Genomic DNA, 23659 nt, shown 5'->3' on the forward strand with positions numbered 1-23659 from the left:
AAATTATGAGAAGGGGTCAAGTGAGATATTATTTTTGCAGAAAATGTTAACCGTACTGAATTACAGATATGATGCTCAGAATTACATTTTGAGAGGGGGGTCAAATGAGATATTATTATTTTTTGCAGAAATTGTTAACTGCGATGGTATCTACGATGTTCAGAATTAGATTAAACCTTCAAGAGGATGGATACGTTTTTTTATTATGTAAAGCAGTGCGCAAAGTACTTTGTCATATCATGTATAATCAGCAAATTATGCAGATATGTTTGTATGTATCCTTCTGTTGAAATATGCATTAATTGGTGGTCAAAAATTTGACAGTGAGTGATCCATGATAACCTGTGTGTCGTAATAAACATGTGCAAATAATAAGAAGCCATTTATGCAGTCATTTGAATGATTAATGATTATAACACTTTGTATGTATGTAAATTGAATTGGTTTATCATGCATTTATTTTCGCATAGATAAATTAATACGAATTAATAACTTTAGGTACACTTTGGTTCTCCTTTAGCCAAACAGAAATTGTTAAAGTAGACGAATTCATCTCGCAAGTTGCCCCGGTCATTGAGACTTCTGTAAATGCCCCACTTCGGTCGGAGGAAGGTATTTCCGGATCGCCACATGTCTAGATTATTGTTCGTCATGGACATCAATTGTTCTTCGGTGATCTTGTTCTTAATTCGGAGGCTGAACGTGCCGCCTAGTCGGCAAGTATATTCGGTCACTATGTGGATCCATTTTCCCGCGAATTTTGCAAGGTCTTCCTCCCAAATCTTTTAATTAAAGATTTAATTCAAAATAAAACTTTACATAGAAGTACATTTATTTATTTAATTTTTTACCGCGGTTTGGACAGAGTCCTGACCAGCGTACATAATTTGAAGGACCTAAAATGATAAAAATTAGCGCAATTAGACGAATTTTGCGGAGTGGATAAAAAAATAGAAAAAAATACGTACCTTAGCCCCACTTGACTTAAGTCTCGGCGAAATCGTTATGAACGGCATGGATTCATCCCCACCAACGGCCTTGACTTGGAAAATATGCGTAAATGCCGTACTCGGTTGGAAGGCCGAGTTAAGCCTCAAGTCCCACGAGTACGAGACGCTCTCTCCGCTCGAACATTTAAATTGCGCGGGAGAAGGGTTATAAGTCTTGATCTCGGTTCGCTGTCTGTCAAAGTTTTGGCAACGGTCGTTATCACTGGCGACATGGGCGGCAAAGTTGAAAATTGGCACGCCCAGTTCCGTATCCGTCTGTTGAGTGATGTGCGGCTGCGAGTGTGCACAGTCGGGCACTTCGTACGCCGTTCCGCCAAGGAAGCTGTCCAACAAGTTGTACGTGTTGCCCGAGTTTCCGTCGGCGCGAAGGTATGAGCGTTGCGCCCAAGTGGGCGTGGCTACGAGGAGCGTGGCAAAAACCACACAATTTTTAATGCTAGGAATCATCATGAGTTTGTGAGGATGATCAATTGATTGATCCAGCTTGTGTACGCAGGGCTTTTATATGTATGCAAAAGTTTCAAGAGATATGAATTGTAACGAATGATCAATCAAGATCAAGGTGTGATGATATAACAATAAATGCATTTGGACAAATTGAAATTAATTATAATGATGACCAATTTTATTATTTGGTTTGATTAATGCCTGGATTTATGGTAGAGATACTAAATAAATATCCATAAGTATGTGGTTAACCACTTCGCCCCTATAACGACTATGTGGCGTATTTGATCTTTACGCCGGATACGACCATGTGGCGTAAGTTCCCTTGGCTCCGGAATACGACGATGTGTCGTATTGACCCTTGACAACGGATACGACTATGTGGCGTATTTTCCGTTCACACCGGCCTACGACTATGTGTCGTATTCGAAAAAAAATTAGCTAATTGCCCTTCCAAGTATAGTTTTGAGTAAATAACCCGCCCTTAGGGCGGTAAGATGAATTTCCTCTTCGGAATCAACGTTATAAACGAATGTAAAAACAATTTATAGCCATGAGGCTATTTCTAGCCAACACGCCCAGTTTTGAAAACTGCTGCTGGATGGGATATTTGTCGCCTATTTCAACAGTGCTATCAGATAAGATTAGGGAAATTGTTTTTCTCGAATTTAGAATGCAGCAACGGGCATTTTTGGCGGGAAAACTAAACATTGGATGAATTGTATGAAATTAATATTATAGGCTACAAATAATATTGCCAGTACGACAAAATTCGTCAAAATTAATTATTACACATCTGGAGCTGGTGAAATCTCTTTGGGTGGGAAAATTAAGAGACTGTCTAATAGCATTTAATTTTCCTACTTAAAATTGAGTTCTAATCACTAAATTTTATGCATGCTAGATGTACAAGAAACAATTGTTGCATATTTTAGTGTAATCATTAAATTAATTGTAGCCTACGTCATGAATTGAAAGCAATATTTGCGAAGTTTAATTTTCCCGCCCAAATTGGCTTCTGGGGAGCTTGAGGCGCGATAATTGATTTTTTGCGAATTTATGTACTATTATGCATGTATTACTTAATGTTTCTTTAACTATCCATGCAATTACAATCACTTTTAAAATTCGGCGTGTTGGCTATTTTCGGCTATAAACATTAGCGGTTCGCAAAAATGCAAATCACAACTCCAAATCCGTGCCCAAATTGTTATTCGCATCAACTTTCATAAAAAAGTGTCCAGAATAATTCCGGTGGGAACATCATTTTGTAATCCATATCCCAGAAATTAACGTCATGCAGTAGGTGAGAATTCCGGGGTCAAGGGAAGTTAAAATTCCACGTTGCTAGGGGTGAAAGGTATGAAAATATGCATCTCTCAGGAGTGAAGTGGTTAATGGAAAATATGTGTATGATGAAACCATTCAAAGGTATAAGGTTACACCCGTTGCATTGTTCGAGGAATTTGACTATTTGTAAAAAGTGATGGGTCGTGTGCACTTCGTTAAAAATAGTGGGTCGCTTGCAACAACTTCGTATGAACTTGTGTTGTATTTATGTAAGTGTATCACGAGATTTGGTTGAAAATATGCATGTTAGTGGTACACCTGAACCTGATTTTGTTAATATTAGTTACATATGTATGTACATAGTTGCACACGGCGTGTACATGTACTTATTTATGTATTGTTATTCAAATACGAGTATTTTCCTATGTTAATGCCAAAAATAGTATGGAAGCAAGCATGCAAAGTTGGTTTTTCAGAGAATGTGCAACAGTGCAGTGTATCACGTTGATTGTTGATGCATCCATGTACATGTGTACATCTTAATTACTTCAGCATTTTTTACTTGCACTTTTAAAAACGCTTTATAAAAATAATGGATTTATAATAAGGGTACGTGGTAGTCCGACGAAGATTAATGACGATGCATTATCATGCATAGTGTCGTTGAAGGTGCTAACATATGTATATATATATATATATCTCGTTGTGCTAACTTCAATCTATTTATAGACGATTTTACTTGTTGGTCATTGTATTTTGTATTTTCTATATCTTAAATAAATATTTATGATCGTAAGCCGGAAACGTGAAAAAGGACATATGTAACTTCATAATGAACAGGTACATTGTACACTATCTGTAAAAATAGCCTTTGTACATATTTGTGGCTAATGTGTGTGTACTTATGTGAAAGGCTTCAAAAGTCCATCAATACAAGATGCTTAACCCTTTTGGTTGCCACTATATGTAAATAAATATGAACTTATAGTACATATATGATATATATGTATGTACGTCAGAATCGCCTACATATATGTACATACATATAAGTATGCTTGTATATCGTTGGAAGTTATATATAAATTCCAACGAACCAAAAAAAACGAAATTTATAATTTTGGGACCAGCTTGTCTTCAACTCATTTACGGCTGATTTCTCTCAGTTACGGCTCATTATTACCATAGCCAGCTAACCTAGGGGAGAGCAGGGAACAAATTTACGGTCAGTGGTTTTTATTCGCGTAAGATGAGACATGATGAATACATGTAAGTCCTTCCCGCTGGCCGCACGTCACTTCGACATGTCACATCTTACGAGAAATAAAAACCACTGAGCGTAAATTTGTTCTCTGCTCTCCCCTAGGTTAGCTGGCTATGGCACGCTGGTCCGGAATATTGAATTTCTTCGCCAAATCCTATTCCCACCGATTCGAAAACAAACTACCCTCTTCAGCACCTCTGGGATAGATGTTCAATTGTGCAAAGTTTTATATGAATTGTTCGAGTGGTTATGGCGTGGCACATGCCTAAACTTATAACATTGGGCTAAATGGGAAAAACTTGAAGTTGAAAATCCTGTCTAGTCCTGTGGTATTTCGAGAACCCGTGAATGTATTATTAAACCCTTATATCTCATCTATAAAAACCAGAGTGTTCAAGGACAAAAGGCATGCGGTGCCTAAAATGTCTTTTTTGCCTATTAGGCACGTGAATTTTGGCAATGCCTGATTACCCGAAATGCCTTTTTGCCTTTTTGGTAAAATCGGGGCAATGTGATAATACGCTCCCATGATTTGTTAGTTGTAATCTTTCACAGTTCACAGGATTTGTCAACACGTGAATAATTAAGTTATGGTTATTAAACCGCTTTGGATGATCGTCGACGCCACTAAAAAATTTATGCACATCTTGAGGTGCACAAATATTCACAAATAGTTTAAATTGTCACGAGTTCGTAAGGAAATAATGTTATTATGTAGTTATGCAGAAGTGCAAGGTTGGTAACGTTTTAGAAAAAACGAAATTTAAAGCCAATTACACTGTTGTCACTCTTTCTTGTCCATAGTAAAATTTGTAAAATGGTCCAGGCAATGGCCAATGGAAACATACGGAAAAAGGCAAAAAGGCACCAAACGGGCAAAAGGGCACTCGAAAAGGCAAGTCGGCATTGAAACGGGCAAAACGGGAAAAAGGCATGAATTTTTCCCCAATAAGGCGCCTCTTTGCAAATCTGATAAAAACTGCTGCCCAGCTGCACGCATCACATATATCAAAATAAATTTGAATTTATTCAAAGGCAAATTGCATAAGCAAAGCATCTGGAGTGCTTCAATCATTGACAAGTATGAAATTTTTGAGTGTTCTAAATAACACAATCGCTTCGAAATATCTTGCCAATTCCTTGGGGAAGGGTACATGGTAAAACAAACCTCCTAAAAATTGTTTACGAAGGGGGGATTTTATGAAGTGATGCCCCCCTGAGGAGGTATGACGAACTTTTTAATTTTTGCCCTATTTTGTTTGTTATTTAAGTCAGAGGGCAAAAATACTTAATACAACTATAGAATATTGTCATTTGATAAAAATACATCCTCAAATGTATCGAAACAAAACTTTCAACTTTACATTTTGACCACACCGCCTGACGGTGGGTGTGCCAATAATGTCCCAATGCTGGTCGGAATTGTATAGAGCTTAATTAGACTTTTCAAATGATACCCACTTGATGGGGTAAAGCGAGAAAATAATTATTTGCCTTTGACCACACCCCCAACGGGGCGTGGCTTTCAATTAAAGTTTCATAACTTACCTCTTGGAACTTTATATCTCGATTCCCGAAGGCAGAATTCGAAGAAATTGAATTGTTCGAGATTTATAGGTTTTGGCAAACAAATAAAGAAATCCGGACCAGTGTGTATGGTAATAACTTAGGTTTAAAAATATAAAAAAGTCAAAATTTTTGTATTTATTTCAATATTGTGTATTACATTATCGGTCATACATCTTACCAAGACGACATGGCTAAATTTCACTTGGGACGCCTTTTGAGGCCCAGCTGAAGATAGATATTGGGCCCCCTCAGGCATGTCTCAAAAATTTCATTTCTGTAAGCGAAGGTGCACCACCACCATCATCCAAACAACCCATCAGAGCCCACCATTCTAAGCGAGCGAAAGATTTAGTGTCGCTAATTTGTTAGCTTCCCGTCTGGTGTTGAGAATTTTGAAATTCGCGCACAATCTTACTTTACCTCTTGCAGCAAATTCAGGGACGAATTGTTAAGCGAAAATCCTTCAGTCAGAGTTGCATCGCTTGTTCGCTTAATCAACCGGAATTTGTAACAAGCGAAATTTTTGAGGTGTGTCTGAGTTGTCCCATTAAATTTTGTTGATCTACGTTGCGTTGAATTTCCCCCCTTTTGGACAATTTCGCCAAGATATTTTTTTCTATCTTGCCAGCCTTACATATATCTTGGAACGGGACAGATATTGAAACTCAATTCTTCTTGGAGTTTGATGATCTCCCTACGGGATTATCCTTTACATAGATTTTTTTGATTATCTTTACTTTTACTCATAACTGAAGTTTTCTTCAAGCTACATCGGGATTTTCTAGCGACTATGACAAAAATCAAGCCAAAAATTAGGAATCACATGACACCAATATTTCCGTTGAATGGTCCCTTGAAGAAAAGTATTGAGGGCAAACTCAACTCCTCCGTCTTGGTTTTCTCCTCTTGGAGGAAAACGCGAGAGAAAATTAACTCGAAAATTGAACTTTGCCGCCAATATGTCTCCAAAGGGGCCATTCAACGAAAAGTAAAGTGTGGTGAGATTCCTAATCTTTGCCTTGGTTGTTCGAACGCCGGAAGTGGCGCACCTTCGCGAACGCTTGCGAAATTTGAAATTTCGCAAGGGTTCGCGAAAATCTCCCTTGATTGGTTTGAAATTTCAAATTTCTAACCAAGCAAGCGAGGTTCTTCAGACTCGACTTATGTAGGTCCCCCAATATATGTCCATAAAGTCATAAACCTAACTGCTAAATCCCGACATAAAATAAGTCTAGAGATACGACCTGTTAGGCTCAAAAGCGTAGGTTAAATCTGAAATGTGTTACATACTCCGAATTAAAATTACGTCAGGAAATCATTGTTATAAGTACGTAAACAATTTATGTATATACGTATGTATGTGTACGTTGCAAGTCTAAATCAGCGTGACTCAAGTGGTGTGATAATTGTAACAAATTAATGGAATTGATTCCAGGTGACGCAAGGCAGAAATTTGTCAATAATTGTTATTTCCTCGAAACTTTAATGGATAAGTTTAGTAGTGCGTCAATTTTAATTATCTACGTACTAATCCCTGTTTAAGATAACATTCTCGTACAAAGTCACAGAGTTCGCCTACTATTTAATCCTGATGTAGTTCTCATTTACACATATGAACATATTGCAGTGCAGGAATTTTACCCAGTATCAATTGCAGTAAAATCTTCGTCGTTAATTACTTAATTTTCGCAAATTTTAAGCAATGACTTTCATGAATAAATTTTCAATATTTCTTTACTGCGCTGCAGCTTCAGCCTCAATTTCAAGTGAGTCACCAATCTATAATCTTGATGAGTTGCCACTTTCAGAAGTAGAAGTAGAAGTTGCAAAGAACGCTCAAGAAAATGGAATGGAATTCATTGTCGAAATCGGTAACAAGATGTTCTTTCGGAACAATCAATCCATGGTAATTAGTAATTAGACAAATAAATAACTCCTTGTCAACTATGCATTTATACGTTAGATAAATTAATTTTAGATCAATAACACAAACTGGATGCAATTTAACCAAACTTGTGCCTTGGGTGGATTGACGCCAGGGTTTTTCGACTCCGATGCAGAGTATAGGGCTGTTAGGTCTGGAATAAACGTGCCTGGTGTCGGTATGGGCTTTTTGATTTGCAAAGGAAAATTTGAACTTGTAATATGCAAATTTTTATTGTAGATTTGTGGCTGAATGCCCGAATTAGTGGTCAATTTGAGCATGTCCCTAGCGCCATGGTAACCGGACGGAATGGGGCGCCATGGCCGGCCGGAGTTCGATTCATGTTCTCTGACGCATTCTGGTTGCCCACTTCTGGAAAGACGCTGATAATATTTACATGGACCGATGTGCTTGGGAGGACAAGGGATTTTTGTGCGAAAAGATTTTGGACTAATAGGCACGGGCTTTGTCGGTAACACTAATCCTAAGAAAAACATAAAATTGAATCATTAAAGACTCGCAGGTTTACTAAGTTAAAATCATAAGGGTTTAAATTCATTACTGGCAGGTGTGATTTTTTTGTCACCGGTAGGTTAAAGTGAAAATCAGGAAAGATGCAATGTATCAGCTTTTGATAAAAAATGACCATATAGCAATTCTTCTACATTACATATTTTGATTATGTAGAAAAATTTAAAAAAAATTAGTGGGAGTGAGTCGAATAGGATGTTAACCTCCTAGTTACCAGTTATTTCTCGGGAACATTCCGTTGTGTACCAATTACACACATTTGTGTAACGATTTTTTATCACTTGACTACCAATCCATTTTTTTCAATATTACTTTGCCTACCAATTACACATATTTGTGTAGCACAATTATTTCCATTGGCTACCAATTACACACGAGCTCGTTTTCTATTGCGTACCAGTTACACAAATATGTGTAATTATATCGGGGATTTAAAAAATTCTGGTAGTCAACGGAAATCTATCAAGTTGTGTAATGCCGGACAACGTAAAATTTCCAAAAAATATTTTGGTAGCTAAGAAAAATAATTTTGCTACACAAATGTGTGTAATTGGTAGGCAAAGTAATATTGCGAAAAATGGACTGGTGATCAAGTGATAAAAAATCATTACACAAATGTGTGTAATTGGTAGCCAAGAGGTTAACTATTAAAACATGGCACGTGTTTATAAATAAACTAGCGTTCAAGTTCAAGTATATTAAGTTAAGTATATTAAGTTATTAAGTTCAAGTATATTATAACTCGTTGATCACTCAATTAATTAAAAATGTAATGTTAGATCCGAGATATTGTGGCACCATAGAGACGGACTATTTTAGTAACCGAAATCAAACAATTCTTACCATCACAGAAGAAACTGAACTAGAGATGGAACACTTCGAAGCAGTGTCTTTAACGTTAATGAGTGGAAACAAATATATCAATGTGTCCAATCCAAACTGCAAAGTAACAATTTGCCACCAAGTTCCGGAAGAAAGTGCAGAATGCATGCACTTTTACCATGAAGGATTCAACAATAGCTACGTGACGGTGAGTTATCATGAAGGGTCAAGTTTAAATTTTTTTTAAACTTTGCAAATTGTTACCATTAGGATCATACCTACGTGATAACGTCGATTAGTTGCGGATGCCTGGTAACCGTGCATACTAAATTTACCAGATATGTAAATATGTACATTTTTGCAATACTAATTTTAGAACCTGACGTCACCAAGCAGGGCGTGCTCGTTGCCGACGCCCACCAAGGAAGTCAGCTCATGGCCAACACGTGACACAAAATTAGCGGAGGAATGTCCTCCTCGCCAGATGGCTGGCGACACTTGCGCCATCCTGTTTCAAGAATATGGCTGTGAATCGTGTTTATACGACGGGATCCATCTAACGGCAACTGGACCTGAATCCACGTTTAAAACTAGGAACCATGCTGTAATTAGATCCATCGTTGTGGCCGACAGATGCAGTGTGAGAGGAGCGACGTCTAATCACCATGTCGATTTCGACAAGACGACGGCAAATGTTCCAGAAGTAGGTTGGACATCGAACATCGGAATTTTAAATTAACATAGCTTCAGTAGCCGCGGATGCAGTGGGGAAATTAACATCGTAGGATAGAGGAGGGAAGGGTTTATATAAACATGGCAAGATGATTGGAACATCTAATAACCGTGGGAACATTATCCCTCTGTCCCCACGCTTCCGCGGTCACTGCATATCTTCTAAATACATTCACTTTGTAAATGAAATTTTCTATTTAGTTTGTGTACAAAGAGGACGATGACAATTATCCAACAGCTTTGACATTCATCTCTTTCGATTGCACTTGTAAACCTAAACCTGATGATGGGTTGTCAGGTATGTCGTATTTTTGATGTTGGAAATTCGCATAAATATTTCAAGTATTTTTTATCGTATTAATGTAGTTGGGACGATCTCCGGAATCTCAGTTGCATCTGTCGTTTTGCTATTGGGCTCCCTAATTGCTGGATATTTATTGAAGAGAAAGAATCGAAAGGTTAAATTTACCGAGGCAGAAACTGAAGAGCTCAAATTGGAACTTTTCGGGGAACCTGACGCTATTCCAGTGATATCCGTTGGAGAAAATGACCCGTCAAGTGGTGGAAACTTGATGAATGGAGATTATTCCGTGAAGAGGCAGAATATTGAAGGTACATAACCATGATAAAATAAGTATATTATTGCATATTAGCTCTGTGGTCAGCGATCAAAATTTGAAATTTGGCCACTAGATTCGTTGATATATTTTATTTAGATAGCTACTGCTTCTTTCGTATCTCTGTGCATTTATTCAAGTTTGTATTAAATATTTTCTCTATAAAACCGCAAATAAACTTTTGTAATCAATTTTTTTTTAGTTTTGAAGGACTGCCTGTTAGGAAAAGGAAATTACGGTGTCGTCCTTAAAGGAAATCTTATCTCTGAAGTTGATAACAGTCGAGTTGTCTGCGCTATAAAAACCGTAGATGAGAGAACTGCTCGCATTGACGATTTAAAACTCCTCGTAAACGAAATACGGATTATGTCAGCAGTTGGTCACCATCCCAATGCCGTTTCTTTTCTTGGATTCCATTGCAATTTTCATCCCTCAAAATGTAACTAATTTATTTTAAATTTTAAGCTAATATCCTAAATATGAAGTATTATAACTGCGATAAATGAATTTAGGGGAATTTTTATGCTTGATGGAAATCTGTGTTGGCAATTTGCACGATCATCTATGTCGAGGGAAGCAGAACGCGGGAAGATCCACTATTGATGTCACTCTGCAGAAGGCTGGTTATGTCCTTTATGCAGATAACAGTGATGTCGGGGATCAAAGGTAATGCAAGTTTCTTTGTAGCTTACAAAACTCCTGTTTATTATTATGACTCACAGCGCTGAGAAAAGTCCAAGTGAGACAATGTGCGTAACGCTGGCGGACATGAAAAAGTGGTCGGCGCACATTGCGGATGGAATGGAATATTTGACAACGAAAAAAGTAATGTTTGATTTGATTCATTGTTTTTCTTGCGGTTATCATTTTGTTGTTAAATATTGTAGCTCCTTCACGTCGACCTGGCGACTCGAAATGTTTTACTATCGGAAGATCTGACGGCAAAAATTAGTGATTTTGGCTTATCCAAAAAATTGTATGATTCCCTCTACTATAAAAAAGCACATGGCGCAAATGTTAGTGAAGTAGTATTTTTAAAATTTTATATGTATCTAAAACGTGGTATTGTATTTCATAATGTTTATATTTTGACCTAGATTTGGGTGCCTGTAAGTTGTTGTATTTACATATTTAGAAAAATTGACAAAAACGTAACGTTTTTTAAAATGATTAAATATGTCCTTGTTAGATGAAATGGAGTGCGTTTGAGTCATTGATGAGTCTAAAATTCTCAACCGAGTCTGACATCTGGTCGTACGGTGTGACAATTTGGGAAATTTTTAGCTTAGGAGATGAACCATATCCGGACCTGGAAGATATGCTCGACATGATTCGTTTCCTTAATAGCGGACAAAGACTTCCGTGTCCGAAATCGTGTGACGCTGAGACGTAAGACTTTAAATCATTAATTGTGGTAGTGAAGTAAAAAAAAATAACAAGTTGAGGTTTGCATTTTTTATTAATTTCAGGTGCAATTTAATGCAACAGTGCTGGGAGATTGACATAACGAAGCGTCCTACTTTCAATGACTTGAGTAAATTCTTTACACTGTGATTCCAACTTGAAAGGCTACAGCAATTGTCTGAGAAATTAAGCATACCATAGATTTTTAATGAATAAGAAATATTTTGGAAGAACAATGAATGTGTATTATATTATATTTATAAATATAGATACGTATTGCTCTAAATTTCTCTACAGGCTCGAAAACGTTATATACTGTTATAAAAAATATAGAATGCAATACAGGAAGAACAATCAGTAAAGAAGGCGATTACCATTTTACAATCATATCGGGCAATGGTACATACAAAATCTCGTTGTTTCTAAAATGCCTTTGATGACATTACAAGTGTACAATTTCATTAGAAAAAGTATTTATAAATGATATCACCACCAATATTTCACAAAAGTTCACTTTATGAAGAAATATTTTAAAGGATTTTTCGCTTAATACTATATCAAAGTACTTAAGTATGTATGTGTAAGTTATAACCAACGTGTACACTTTAAGTTTTAGGATTGAATGAACCTACATACATATGTATGTAGTTCACCATTGATTGATACATAAATAAGTACGTAACTTGTAAATACTAAATAACTGATAATCAGTAATATGTAAATGTATGAATGTAAATGTATGAAAATATAACTATTTTGTACGTGTGATCGTATCTTTGGCAATTATTTCAAATTTAATTGGAATCTTATTATCCCGAATGAAGGGTTTCAAATTTAATTGGAATCTTATTATCCCGAATGAAGGGATCCATCCATTTCCATGTTTCTTCTTTAAACTAGAAATTCCAGAAAGAAAATTGACCTTGAAAACAACTTTGAAACTTTGATTGGATTTCAATAAAACTTACCTTCATGCACTTAATAGTTGCAGATACATTCTTCACTTTTTTCATTAGCAAAAGACACTGTTTCATGCGTTCAATATGAAGCACAAGGAGATCTACCTCTATTCCCATTGGGACAATTTCCATGGTACAATTCTTCAGACCACCTGAGGAAATTAAACAAAAAGATTATATGTAAAAATATGCATATATGTGCAAAATTAGTCACAAAACTCATTATTGTACCCTCTTCGCATATTTCGCAAATTAAGTATAATTTGCGTTATTCTTATAGCTTATAGCGAATTCCCTCAAGACATAATTTTTTTGTACTTCGCAAATTTTTTAAATATTTAATGCTAAATAATGCTAAATAAGACGTTGTAATGTTGTAATGTTACTTATAAATACATACATACGTGCAAACAATTCCTCGCAAAGCCCGACCCATTCGACAGCAGTTCCTAATCTGTCTTCCATTCCATTGTTTAAAAGCCGAATTGATAAAGTCTCCAAATTTGTGAACACTTGGCCTAAACCAATGATTGATTTAGGGTCCCGTACATCCGTTAGATGGAGATTTTTCACCCCAGTAAATAAATTCTTCGACCTCATCGCATTTTGTAACAAGTCGTCCATATTGGTAGAAGATAAATATGCGCTAGAAAGCTTCAAAGTCTCCAATGCGGGGAGTCTCGCTGTGCAAATATCTTGCAATGCATCACCACAAGTAAAACCATCCACCAAATGGTTTTCAAACATTTTAAGACTCTTCATTTTTGGGATCTTGAAAGCAATCCGTTCTATATCGTAATCCTCATCGTCTTCATCGGAAAGTTCGATCCCGACATCGTCGTCCCAGTTGTCGTCTTCAAAGTCGAGTTCGTGATTGTTCGCTACGTTGTCTTCGTGATCACTGTCGTCATTCCAGTCGTCGTCGTCGCCCCAGTTAATGTTGTCTTGAACGTCATGCAGATCAAAATTATTCGCAATGACTAAAACTCGTAGATGATTTTTCACATGGTCCAACATTTCGTTAAGGCCGTTGGTACTTCCGCAATTTGAGATATCTTTCAATTTCATGCGACTCATGTCCACTTGAATCCATTTAACTGTTCCACGCCGACTTAGATTTGGATATCTTTTGCCATGATAAAAGAAACGTGTCAAGTTGGGAGCTGAATTAATAATCATTTGTGTCATCTTCAAGAATTGTGCTGTCGGGTCAACGATTCTTATTGAGGTCAACTTCGGCTTGACCCGAAGTGGTATCATACTTTGGGAAGGCATGTATTCATCATGCAATCCCCGCGGACGGAAATAAAGTTCAACCTTTTTCAAATTTGGGCAGCAGTTTTGCAATATTTCGTACAAAGTTGGGACGAAGTCTGCCTCGACGAAGGTGATTGTTACTTCTTCGATAATCTGAGAAAATTTGTCGCAAACGTGAAGTAATCGAGATGCAGCGGTAGAACTTCTTTGCGAAGGTGAATGTAAAGCTGGCTTTTGACACCCATAGTCTATTATACATTTTGCAAGTTTGGGTTCCATTTTGACGCAAAAGGTTTGAAATGGGACAGCATCACAGCAATTTGACGGCTTCTTTGATTCAGATCGCTTTGTCAATCGAAGACTTAATTTTGGTTGGGGGAGAGACAGTATTATTTCATTCCATAAATTACAAACTAGGCGCAAATTTTTTGTAGAAAGAGATTCGTTTTGAAATATTGTTTGGAGAATCTAGCAAAACACAAATAGTGGGATTACTTATTTCTTGTTAAATTAAGTTCTAAATTTTATGCGACTACTTACAATGGGATTTTGCAAAGCTTGCTGTTCCGGAGACGGTGTTTCCATGCTTGATTTTTATTCGAGATTCTGAAAAATTCGAGATTAAAAGATTTTAAAAGTTTTCAAATAGCTTCTTTATTGCATTCTTAACATCATTCGTGATATTTGTTAAAGAGGTAGTTATGTAAAATTATTTATGTGGGTGTTATATCAGTCTCTCAGCCAAAATAAAGATTATCAACAATTTATTTTATGGAAAAAAGTGTAAAACTTACCAATTGGATCGAATGGGACACAGAATTTCTATCAAACAAAGTTGCAATGAGTAGCGATTTATTGCTATTTATTAATTTCTTCAGATGAGCTCAGAAATTAAATAGGTGGCACGTGTTTAATAATATAAAATTCACGCGATTTACAATTTTACACGTGATTTATTATGTGAAAAAATGTGATATTTCATGTCTTTAGATTTAGATTTAGTGAGTGTGATGTGACAGTGGATCGCGGTGATTGTTATGTAAATTGAATGATGGAATCATTACCCCCGGTCTTTGTTCTCATCAGTCATCCGTAGGTTTCCATACACGTTCAGAAATGAATCATGCAAAATTTATTGTATTTAATTTTAGTAACAGAGGACATTACTAAATATGGTTGAATTAAATGCTGTAATGAAATGGATTCACACATCCACAGAGCCCGACGTTCTGAATAAGTAGATAATATAATTTCAACGATACGATTTACATTACACAAAAATAATAAATATGTCTTGCATGCAATATACATATTTCTCTACGAATATGTACATATATACATGGTTTTGCAAGTACCAAAACAACGATCTGACCGTTTTATTGTTTTCAATGCATGATACATATTATCTAGACGAAGATTTGTAATTGAATTGTACCTGGTATATGTTTCAATAGCATGGTCTCCCTCTATTATTTATTAAAATACCTGTATTGTCTCCCTTCTGGAATTTATTAATGCTGGGTTAATATTTAAGATTAATGACTGGTGTACACATACAGAGGTACATACAGGTACATCCACATCCATAATGAGGTAGGTAATTCCATTGGTGTTGCAAAACACACAAAAGTTTTGATGCAACTTGCAAGAAATACATAATATAAGTAAAGAAACATTTATTTAATTAATAACAAACTACGCTGAGAAATTTTCAATCTGGGTAGCATCGTCATATTTTTTTTGCATATGAATATGAACAATACCCGACATTCTAGAATGATTTTTTTGTTCCGTGATTTCAGATCTGAAAGATTTACCAGGGTTTAAAAAATTATCAGTTTAGTATTGAACACATTCCCAATAATTATTTATTGTACTGTACATATGGATGGCAAACCTAAAATTGTCCATAATTATGACTTAGCTAGCAGTAAGCTAAGCTTAATATTTATCTCTGTTGCTGCCAACTCCATAAACGCCACCTTCAAATTCGTTAAAGCGTATTTATTAAACTCTTTAAATTATAGATTAGATTATAAAAATTGCAATAAATCCAGAGCTCTTTTATATTAAAAATATAATAATATTTACAACATAATTGAGACGCCGCATAGTTTTATTTCTGGAAAACTTTGCTGGACATTAAAGTAACATGAAATTTGGGTATATTAGAAAAATATTGGTTAATAATGAGCTTATAACGTCATTATAACGTACGTCTTTATTACACAATTTTAATTTCTAGTTGCCACACTGATTTTAGTCGATTATTTTTAAAAGGAAACATACGTCGCTTATACATATAATCCTCAAGACTACTAGCTAAACATGGTATATTTATTTTCATCTTTTATCCATCTCAAACCTCATGAAACCCTTTGTCCTTGTATTTACCTAAAAACCCAGTAGCAATTAGAAACCCTGTATATTATGGCCAGCATGCAACCTCGACCAAAATTTGACTCCCGCGTTCGTATCCCTACCATACTAATAGTATGGGAAGGATACGAGCACGTGATGGTCGAGGTTATATGCTCACAGTATTAACACGAAAAATCCTGAAATGTTTCCAGCGTCTTATCTTTATGGCTTTCACCAGGAAATAAATTGCATGCTTGATAATTGATAATTACACAAAAAACACTCGTGTTATTATTCTACTTAGGTATACACATCCATAACTAGAGGCATATCTATACATGTGTACATAGCAATAAAATATATTTGGTTAAAAATGGCTACAGTATTTGACTAGCATAATAATTACATGTACAGTACATGGACGTATGTACATATGTACGTTGTAATACATATGTACAAACATAATTACCGATACTAAAACCTGCTAAGCATCCTATTACTTAATTCAGCACGACCGATTTGTGTCGGCATGAACTCCTCCGTCATCTGACCACTTACAGTAGCGTATGATAGCGCATTCGAAAGCTTGGTCAAAGAGGGTGGGAGCCGTCATAGTTTGAATAATGTAGGTCACGTCATTCAAGGTCAACGGTCATAGGTCACCAAAATTTCAATCCATAACCCCGCACAAATCGGGTATCATTCGAAAGGTTTTTTATATACCTACCAGAATATATAAGACACTTGGGGGCTGTGACCTCACCGTGACCTAGAATAACGGTCAAAAGCTAACTCAGGCGCCAGACGACATACAACAACATATGGTACCGCATTCGAAAGGTTAGTTTTAGGCGGTGAGAGTGGTCATAGTTTGAGTAGTGTAGGTCACGCCATTCAAACATTCAAGGTCAAAGGTCACAGGTCACCAAAATTTCAACCGATGTCACCCATCAAATGGGGTGTTATTCGAAAGGTTTTATAAAGACCTTCTAGAATATATAAGACACTTGGGGTCTGTGACCTCACCGTGACCAGTAGACCCTGGGAAGTATTTAATATATGACGGATTTTTTGCTTTTCCACGCCCCGTACTGGGAGGCACAGGCCCCGTCCTTGGACGGGCTTTTACTCTAGTATGTACGTAAATTACACGAGGAGTTTTGTTGTTGTTGAAATTTGAGAAAACATGGAAGCATCCGCGTAAAATTTCACGCAATAAAAGCTAATGATGAAGATACATCCGATAGAAACTTGCGGCGGGGCAAAAAGGTTAATGTGAGAACATTGAATGAACCAGTATCATTACCGCAGTCATAATAATTACATAAGTAGCTTTACATTACTCTTAAATATAAAGTATCGTTAATTACATACATACGTCTGTTTGTCTGTACATAGTTTAAGTACAATGTCTTATTTTTTGATGGGGGCGTGTATAACAACATCAATTCTAAATTTCCTGTACCAAAAAATCAAAATAATCCAGGAATCATTGCCCTTCGAGTGGAAGGATAACTATGCCCAAATGTTGACTTGTACCAATTATGGGTAAAATTAGCCCTTAAGCCAAGAAAGATTGTGCAGTAGATGGCAAACATGACCTATATTTATCATTTAAGGAGGAACATTAGATATTTTTGTATTGAAATATTGTGCGATTTATTTACCTGGACAGAACCAAACGAGGTCATCAACGCAGTACCCCACCATTTTAGCAGCTCTCCTAAATAATTTGGACACGAAACAATCTCAAATAGCCCCCCACGCGGAATCTGGTACCCTTTTCCTTCATTGCGAAGTTGTGTTAGGGCAAAATCGTGGCGCCAATTAATCCATCCTCCCAACAGCCCGATGGGAATTCCTGCGACAAATTGGCAAAATTAGGCACATTAAAAATTACTTGAGATGAATTCAGTCTCTATTACTCACCTATGACAGCTGTCATGGAGAACGATTCCAACTGTAAAATGTTGACCATGTGATGCGTCTCAACAAAAATGTGAATTACGGTCATGCCAAAAATACTGCAAAGGAACCAAACCGGTGTGGGAGTGGCATTTCTGGAGATTTGAATCGGATATAAAACCGTCCTAAAATTGCATATATAAATTTTAGTAATCAACAGGTTAACATTTTTCGTGATAATATTTATTACCGGTAGAAGCAATGCACATAGAACAGAATAAATACGGACAAATTCGCAAAATTGTACATATACTTGGCCGGACTATATAGTATGACGACCCAAGGAATCACTATGGTGGGCAAGTGGCCAAACTGTTAATTTAAAAATTTTCATTAAAAACCCGTAAATTTCCAGTATTTCGTTAAATTAAAAAAAATTCACCATCCAAGTGAATCTCGCGTTGATCGGGTAGCACCAAATTAAGGATAACGGCTTCGTCACCTCCCACGCACTCTTGCCGTAAGGTGCACTCCCTACTAATCCGTGCCATCCGATTATGGCAAAAATAACGACGACTATTCCAACGTTGAAGACGCCAACCAGTTGGGCGTCAGTTTCGCACAAGGGGATCGTGTAAATTAGCGAGAGTGGAGTTTCATCGAGTGATCGGCTCATACTTACGGAGGATAAGTTCTCATGTAGAAATCTGAATTTGGAATAAGCTTCTTTCCCTGTGAGAGTGTCGGTTTATCTAAACACAGATTGGGCCAGGGTTCGCAACACGATGCTTTTTGTGTGATAAGGTTTATTTCTGCTATAGAATTGAGAGCATATGTACCTTTTTACATAGCTCGAATGTTATCGTTCTCCGGAGCACATGCGTACATACATATTTGTATTTATTGTCAGTACCTCTAGTGATCCCATCCATATTATTGTCCATGCCCATTTCGCCGCCAAAAAGGTCGACCATCGACTTTTTTTCAGACCATCTACCAATCATCGACCAAAATCAATGAATGGTCGAGCGACCACGCCGACCATTGCCACCACGACAAAAGGTCTCCGATCAATGATTGAACTGGGGGAAATCATTTTAGAATTCGAATTTTTGACGGTTTGCATCTTCTAGCCAGTGTGTTTCTAGGCAAAGGTGTCTAAAAGTGTTAAAACAGGGACAAGTTACTACATATGTCTTAAGTTGTCCCACTGTTGTCCCATTTACCACTTTTGGACACTGCTCATTTCTACTACTTTTAGATTTGCACACCTTCGGACGGCAAAGGCGAAACACTGCTTTTAACCTAAAAGCTTATAAAACTGTAAAACGTAGTTTCTTAATAGCTAACGTCCTTTAGAAACCCTGAATTACATATTGTAGTAAGTAAATGGTTATTTATTACGAAGTTGCAATTGGTGGGAATTCCCGCATGAAATTGTGTTCATTCAGAAAATAGCAAGACGAGCAGTAACGATGCACAATCTTTACCAGAAATCGTAAAGCCATGCAATCTTATTGCTTGTACAGTCTTTTTACTTTGGGTTGCGACAGAGTACGTATATTTACATACAAATATGTACGCACTTCAAAATATGCCATAATAAAACTTACATAATATTTATTTGGGTGCCTAAATATTTCAGCAACCTTGAGAATCTTGTGCTAATAAGCAGTTATAGGAAAGTGGACTCTATGACCTAAGTATCATATCAAAATTGTCAAACAAGGAAAAGTGTTTTTATTACATAATTGCATAATTAGTTCGAAATAATCGCGCATAATTAAACCAAGTACATAAGTTGATCTACACGAATACTGCATGCATATATGAAAATATAGTTGTAAAAGAATTTGTGGGATTTCGCTTATGATCACTTTGCATAGTTTTTTAAGTTAGTTTTATATAATGCTAAATTGTAGCGCGAGTTATTTTATAAAACACACACATTGCATAATTTAGTAATTTAAGAACTATAACATTTAAGAACATATGCAAATATATCTAATTGAGTATTCCCTCATAAGCATTGAATACCTTCTTTGGGAGCGTTACTGAATCTATATTTTTGATTATCCTGCAAGTTCAAGGCCCTCTCGCCACCCACCTTCCACTATAAAGTTTGTAGCGAGCCTTACTGCATCCCATAATTTTCATGATAATAATTCATACTATGAATACATAAAGAACGTCCGGGAATGAATGGGAATGGTCTGAAAATGTGGTCATAAAATCACAATGAGTTATCGGAATTTTAAACTTTTTGCATATGTATAATACCAAATACGTACCTACATAATTTAATTAATAGCTAAGGCCGCCACACCCCCGTTGGCGACTAGTTCGATTTTCTTGCGAAGATTTTTCATTAAATTTTTTCCCGAAGTTTTTGCCACTTCCGAGGTGATTTTCTTCCATCGTCCTTTGAATTTTCGAAAGGTGTCAGGCACATCTTGAAGCCGGGAGTATACTGACTTAGAACGTGCCCAGAATTTTTCGATTGGGCGGAGTTGGGGTACATTAGGTGGGTTGATATCTTTTGGTACGAAATCAATATTTTTCTTTCTGAGGTACTCGGTCACTTTCTTTGCATAGTGACAAGTGGCGAGGTCAGGCCAAAACAAAACTTTATCATTTTTGTGAAACCTATTAATAAATGCTTCCAATCCAGCCTTGACGCAATTTTTCAGATAAATATCTTGATTGATATTCCCTTCGAGAACTACCGGGTCTGATACATGTCCGTGACTGGAGATGCATTGCCAAATGCAATATTTCTTTGGAAATTTGTCTTTTTTTCGTACTTTTTCTTCATAAGCCACTTCAGAGGGATCCGAGCTATGAAAAAAATGACGCCCTGGAAGATTTGAAGGGTCAACCGGAACATACGTTTCGTCATCCAGGATCACTACTTTTCCACGCATTTTCTTCAACAATTTTTGACAGCAATCCTTGATCCGACTTTCTTGTACGGGCTTGTAATTTGGTGCAGGTTTTTTGGTCCTTGCTTTGATTCCTAATTTATGGACCTTAATTTCCCCCAGGTAGCTTTTGGAAATTTTGACTTTCCTGGCAGCTACAGCTACTGACGTTGATGGCTTGGTTTTGAAAATTTTTTCAATTCTATTTTTCACTCGAGTGGTCGCTAGCTTCGCCGGACGACCAGCTGGCTTCTTGAATTGCACATTTTCGGAATCCTTGAACTTTTTTATGTAGGAATACACATTTGAACTTGGAATTCCTTCCTGCTTAAAAAAGTTCCAGGTCACCTTGGAGTCTCGGTTGGCTGTCGTGTTGTAGAACTCCATCACTCGTTTTGCTAACAGCTCCCTTTCAAACAAGCTTCTTCTACCCTTATCCATTTTTGAAATTTAAGAGTGATATACCAAATTGACCCTAATGAAGTGGGCTTTCAGAAATTTAAATTATTATAGTTCGCGGGTTTATTGATTTGTCAATATACTCGCTAGAGCGCGCATTCCCATTCATTCCCGGACGTTCTTTACTATAGTGTATTCACTTATATGTATATATACATATAAGTATATGCAGCCGGATAGGTTATATAAAGTCCAGCATTTCACTCCGGAAACTTGTCGGATTTCAATGAATATTCCCATATTATTGCAAATAGTATTTACAAACATTATCTACTTAATTGATCAGTTAAAATTAACTTCAGCTAATTTATAATGATTAATTTCTCCCAGTATTTCTGACAACGCATTTTTATTAGCCGCCCAAGAGTCCCAACTATCTGAAAGACCGTCTCCGGGGTCGATTGCCAGCGAGACAAATGTCCATCTCGTATTCGGCCGCATTATCATGTTCATAACACCATCCAAACTTTGAGGCTGAAATTTCATACAAAACCTTAATAAGAAACTGTGTAAACCATACAGAAATTAATTAAACTTTTTAAAAGCACAACTATTTATGTACCTCTGCATGCCCCAGATTAAACACTTGCGTAAGAACGCCGGATTGTGTGGGTGTTTTTTTAATCGCATTTAACGGATTAAACAAGTTAAGACCTCCCAAGTTCAACTGCATGCCTGCGGAATAATTAACAAAGTAATTCTGTGAGCAATTTCATGATGCAATTGATTGAATCTAAAGATACAATACTTCAATATTGATTAAATTAATTGTGTATACAAAACCATGTAAATTTATATATTGAAGGTTTTCACGACCTTCGTAACTGTGAATTCGTAAAAAAATATGCGTAAATTTACGTCATTTACGACGGGTTGACGTGAAAGACCCTTCGTAAAAAATATTTCGTAAAAATTATTTTAAATTTTTCCTTGCCTAATATCATCGGTAACTATGGTGTTCGAAATATCATGATTTTTTATGCTTGCAAAAGTTTTTTACGAACGAAAAAGATGCCTCAACCTTGCGTATATTTACGAAGCTTAGTAAGCATGGAATTTTCGTAGATGTCGTAAATTTACGCTATTTACGACGACAGTTACGAAGGTGACGTGAAAACCCTCATTGATTTTACTCGGTAAACGTATGGAAGTCTGGATAGTGTAGTGTACCCAGAGCATAGCTTTTATCAACTATCTACTTTGATATAGTAAACTTACTTTCAATGTGCTGCTTCGCTTTCTCTAAATTCTCTTCATTTTTGGGAACGCTGGATTCGAACAACTTCTCAAAAGTTGACCCATATCCGATTATGTTGAAAGTGCTATTAGGTGGCAAATGTGACAAAACTTCCTTTAAAATGAATATGAATAATAATATTTATTTACGTATGTAGATGGATTTCCATGCTTTTACTTGTAGAGAAAAATTACCTTCAAAATTTCCTTGCTTAAATTAAATGTCTGCCGAGTTGTACATCCTGCGCGTTGGTGGATGAATATGAATTCAAACTTGCACTCATTTTTAAGGTCTAGAAATTGTTTAATTTCAGTGGATGATTTCATTTTAATATACGATGCAGAAATTTTTGTACCGTGCAGTATTTCTCTTTTCGTGTATGCAAACAAATACGTTAAGCTTCTCTGGTTATGGATATTGTATTGCGAACGTTTAGTTAAAAGATGAGTCATATCATATGCAAAGTACAGTGTGAGATTGTCTTTGTTATCATCAACTTCATTTCAGCATGGAAGTACAGTATACAGTACAATGCTATTTGTAAGGCATATAAATTGCCATCCGCTCTTCTCCAGATATGTACAGATGATTCAATAGATGTGTAAGTCTACCACATTGAATAAGTTACAAGTATTATTCGGATTCGGAGTATACTCATACATATGTACATAAGTGGTTTCATATTGACATAATATTTAACATGTATGTATGTATGTAAGCATCTAATAAATGTACGCAAGGTTGCAATTGATGTACATATGTACATACTTATCAGAATAAGTGCATAACATTTAACTGTGGGCACACCCTTGTGTGCCCACGTGTGTAGGGTGTATGAAAATGTCAATTACGAAGCATCACCATACGCACGTTCGTATGCATGGTGAAAATTTATGTAAGATATAATAAAAAGAATAATGTTTTGTGTAGAATCATCAGTGTTAGGCTGCGAA

General features: G+C 36.4%; 5 protein-coding genes across 6 annotated transcripts; 1 reads left to right on the forward strand and 4 right to left on the reverse strand.

The window, feature by feature from the left end:
* Positions 1 to 426: 426 nt before the first annotated feature.
* On the reverse strand, positions 427 to 1501 carry LOC110849822. Its single transcript, XM_022097275.2, has 3 exons — positions 969 to 1501; positions 852 to 896; positions 427 to 782 (listed from the first exon to the last, which is right to left on the reverse strand). Exons 1-3 carry the CDS (start codon positions 1458 to 1460, stop codon positions 495 to 497), a joined length of 825 nt encoding a protein of 274 aa, XP_021952967.1. The 5' UTR covers positions 1461 to 1501; the 3' UTR covers positions 427 to 494.
* Positions 1502 to 5334: 3833 nt separating this feature from the next.
* On the forward strand, positions 5335 to 11937 carry LOC110850368 (fibroblast growth factor receptor homolog 2). The gene is made up of 15 exons (XM_035851973.1): positions 5335 to 7483; positions 7556 to 7679; positions 7742 to 7973; positions 8812 to 9062; positions 9125 to 9166; positions 9231 to 9557; positions 9788 to 9884; positions 9953 to 10198; positions 10406 to 10642; positions 10716 to 10869; positions 10926 to 11028; positions 11091 to 11219; positions 11301 to 11312; positions 11393 to 11592; positions 11673 to 11937. The coding sequence occupies exons 3-15, from the start codon at positions 7907 to 7909 to the stop codon at positions 11755 to 11757; spliced, it is 1950 nt and encodes a 649-aa protein (XP_035707866.1). The 5' UTR covers positions 5335 to 7483; positions 7556 to 7679; positions 7742 to 7906; the 3' UTR covers positions 11758 to 11937.
* LOC110850369 lies at positions 11644 to 14871 on the reverse strand. Of its 2 annotated transcripts, none has more exons than XR_004834933.1 (5): positions 14618 to 14871; positions 14364 to 14429; positions 12967 to 14291; positions 12576 to 12718; positions 11644 to 12503 (listed from the first exon to the last, which is right to left on the reverse strand). XR_004834933.1 is itself a non-coding variant. In XM_022097804.2 (5 exons), exons 2-5 carry the CDS (start codon positions 14406 to 14408, stop codon positions 12417 to 12419), a joined length of 1596 nt encoding a protein of 531 aa, XP_021953496.1. In that variant the 5' UTR covers positions 14409 to 14429; positions 14618 to 14866; the 3' UTR covers positions 11644 to 12416. The 2 variants fall into 2 exon arrangements, 1 of the variants encoding a protein (XP_021953496.1); XM_022097804.2 differs by having other exon boundaries at positions 12971 to 14291; positions 14618 to 14866.
* A 1581-nt stretch (positions 14872 to 16452) lies between these two features.
* On the reverse strand, positions 16453 to 18912 carry LOC110850370 (steroid 5-alpha-reductase DET2). The gene is made up of 5 exons (XM_022097805.2): positions 18532 to 18912; positions 18340 to 18461; positions 18114 to 18274; positions 17852 to 18045; positions 16453 to 17785 (listed from the first exon to the last, which is right to left on the reverse strand). The coding sequence occupies exons 1-5, from the start codon at positions 18763 to 18765 to the stop codon at positions 17657 to 17659; spliced, it is 840 nt and encodes a 279-aa protein (XP_021953497.1). The 5' UTR covers positions 18766 to 18912; the 3' UTR covers positions 16453 to 17656.
* Positions 18913 to 21682: 2770 nt separating this feature from the next.
* Positions 21683 to 23540, reverse strand: LOC110850218 (von Willebrand factor A domain-containing protein DDB_G0292028). The gene is made up of 4 exons (XM_022097685.2): positions 22901 to 23540; positions 22688 to 22820; positions 22032 to 22144; positions 21683 to 21943 (listed from the first exon to the last, which is right to left on the reverse strand). Exons 1-4 carry the CDS (start codon positions 23156 to 23158, stop codon positions 21752 to 21754), a joined length of 696 nt encoding a protein of 231 aa, XP_021953377.2. The 5' UTR covers positions 23159 to 23540; the 3' UTR covers positions 21683 to 21751.
* Positions 23541 to 23659: the final 119 nt, after the last annotated feature.

The sequence above is a fragment of the Folsomia candida genome, unplaced genomic scaffold, assembly GCF_002217175.1.
Source record: "Folsomia candida strain VU population unplaced genomic scaffold, ASM221717v1 Fcan01_Sc005, whole genome shotgun sequence".
Lineage (NCBI taxonomy): Eukaryota > Metazoa > Arthropoda > Collembola > Entomobryomorpha > Isotomidae > Folsomia > Folsomia candida.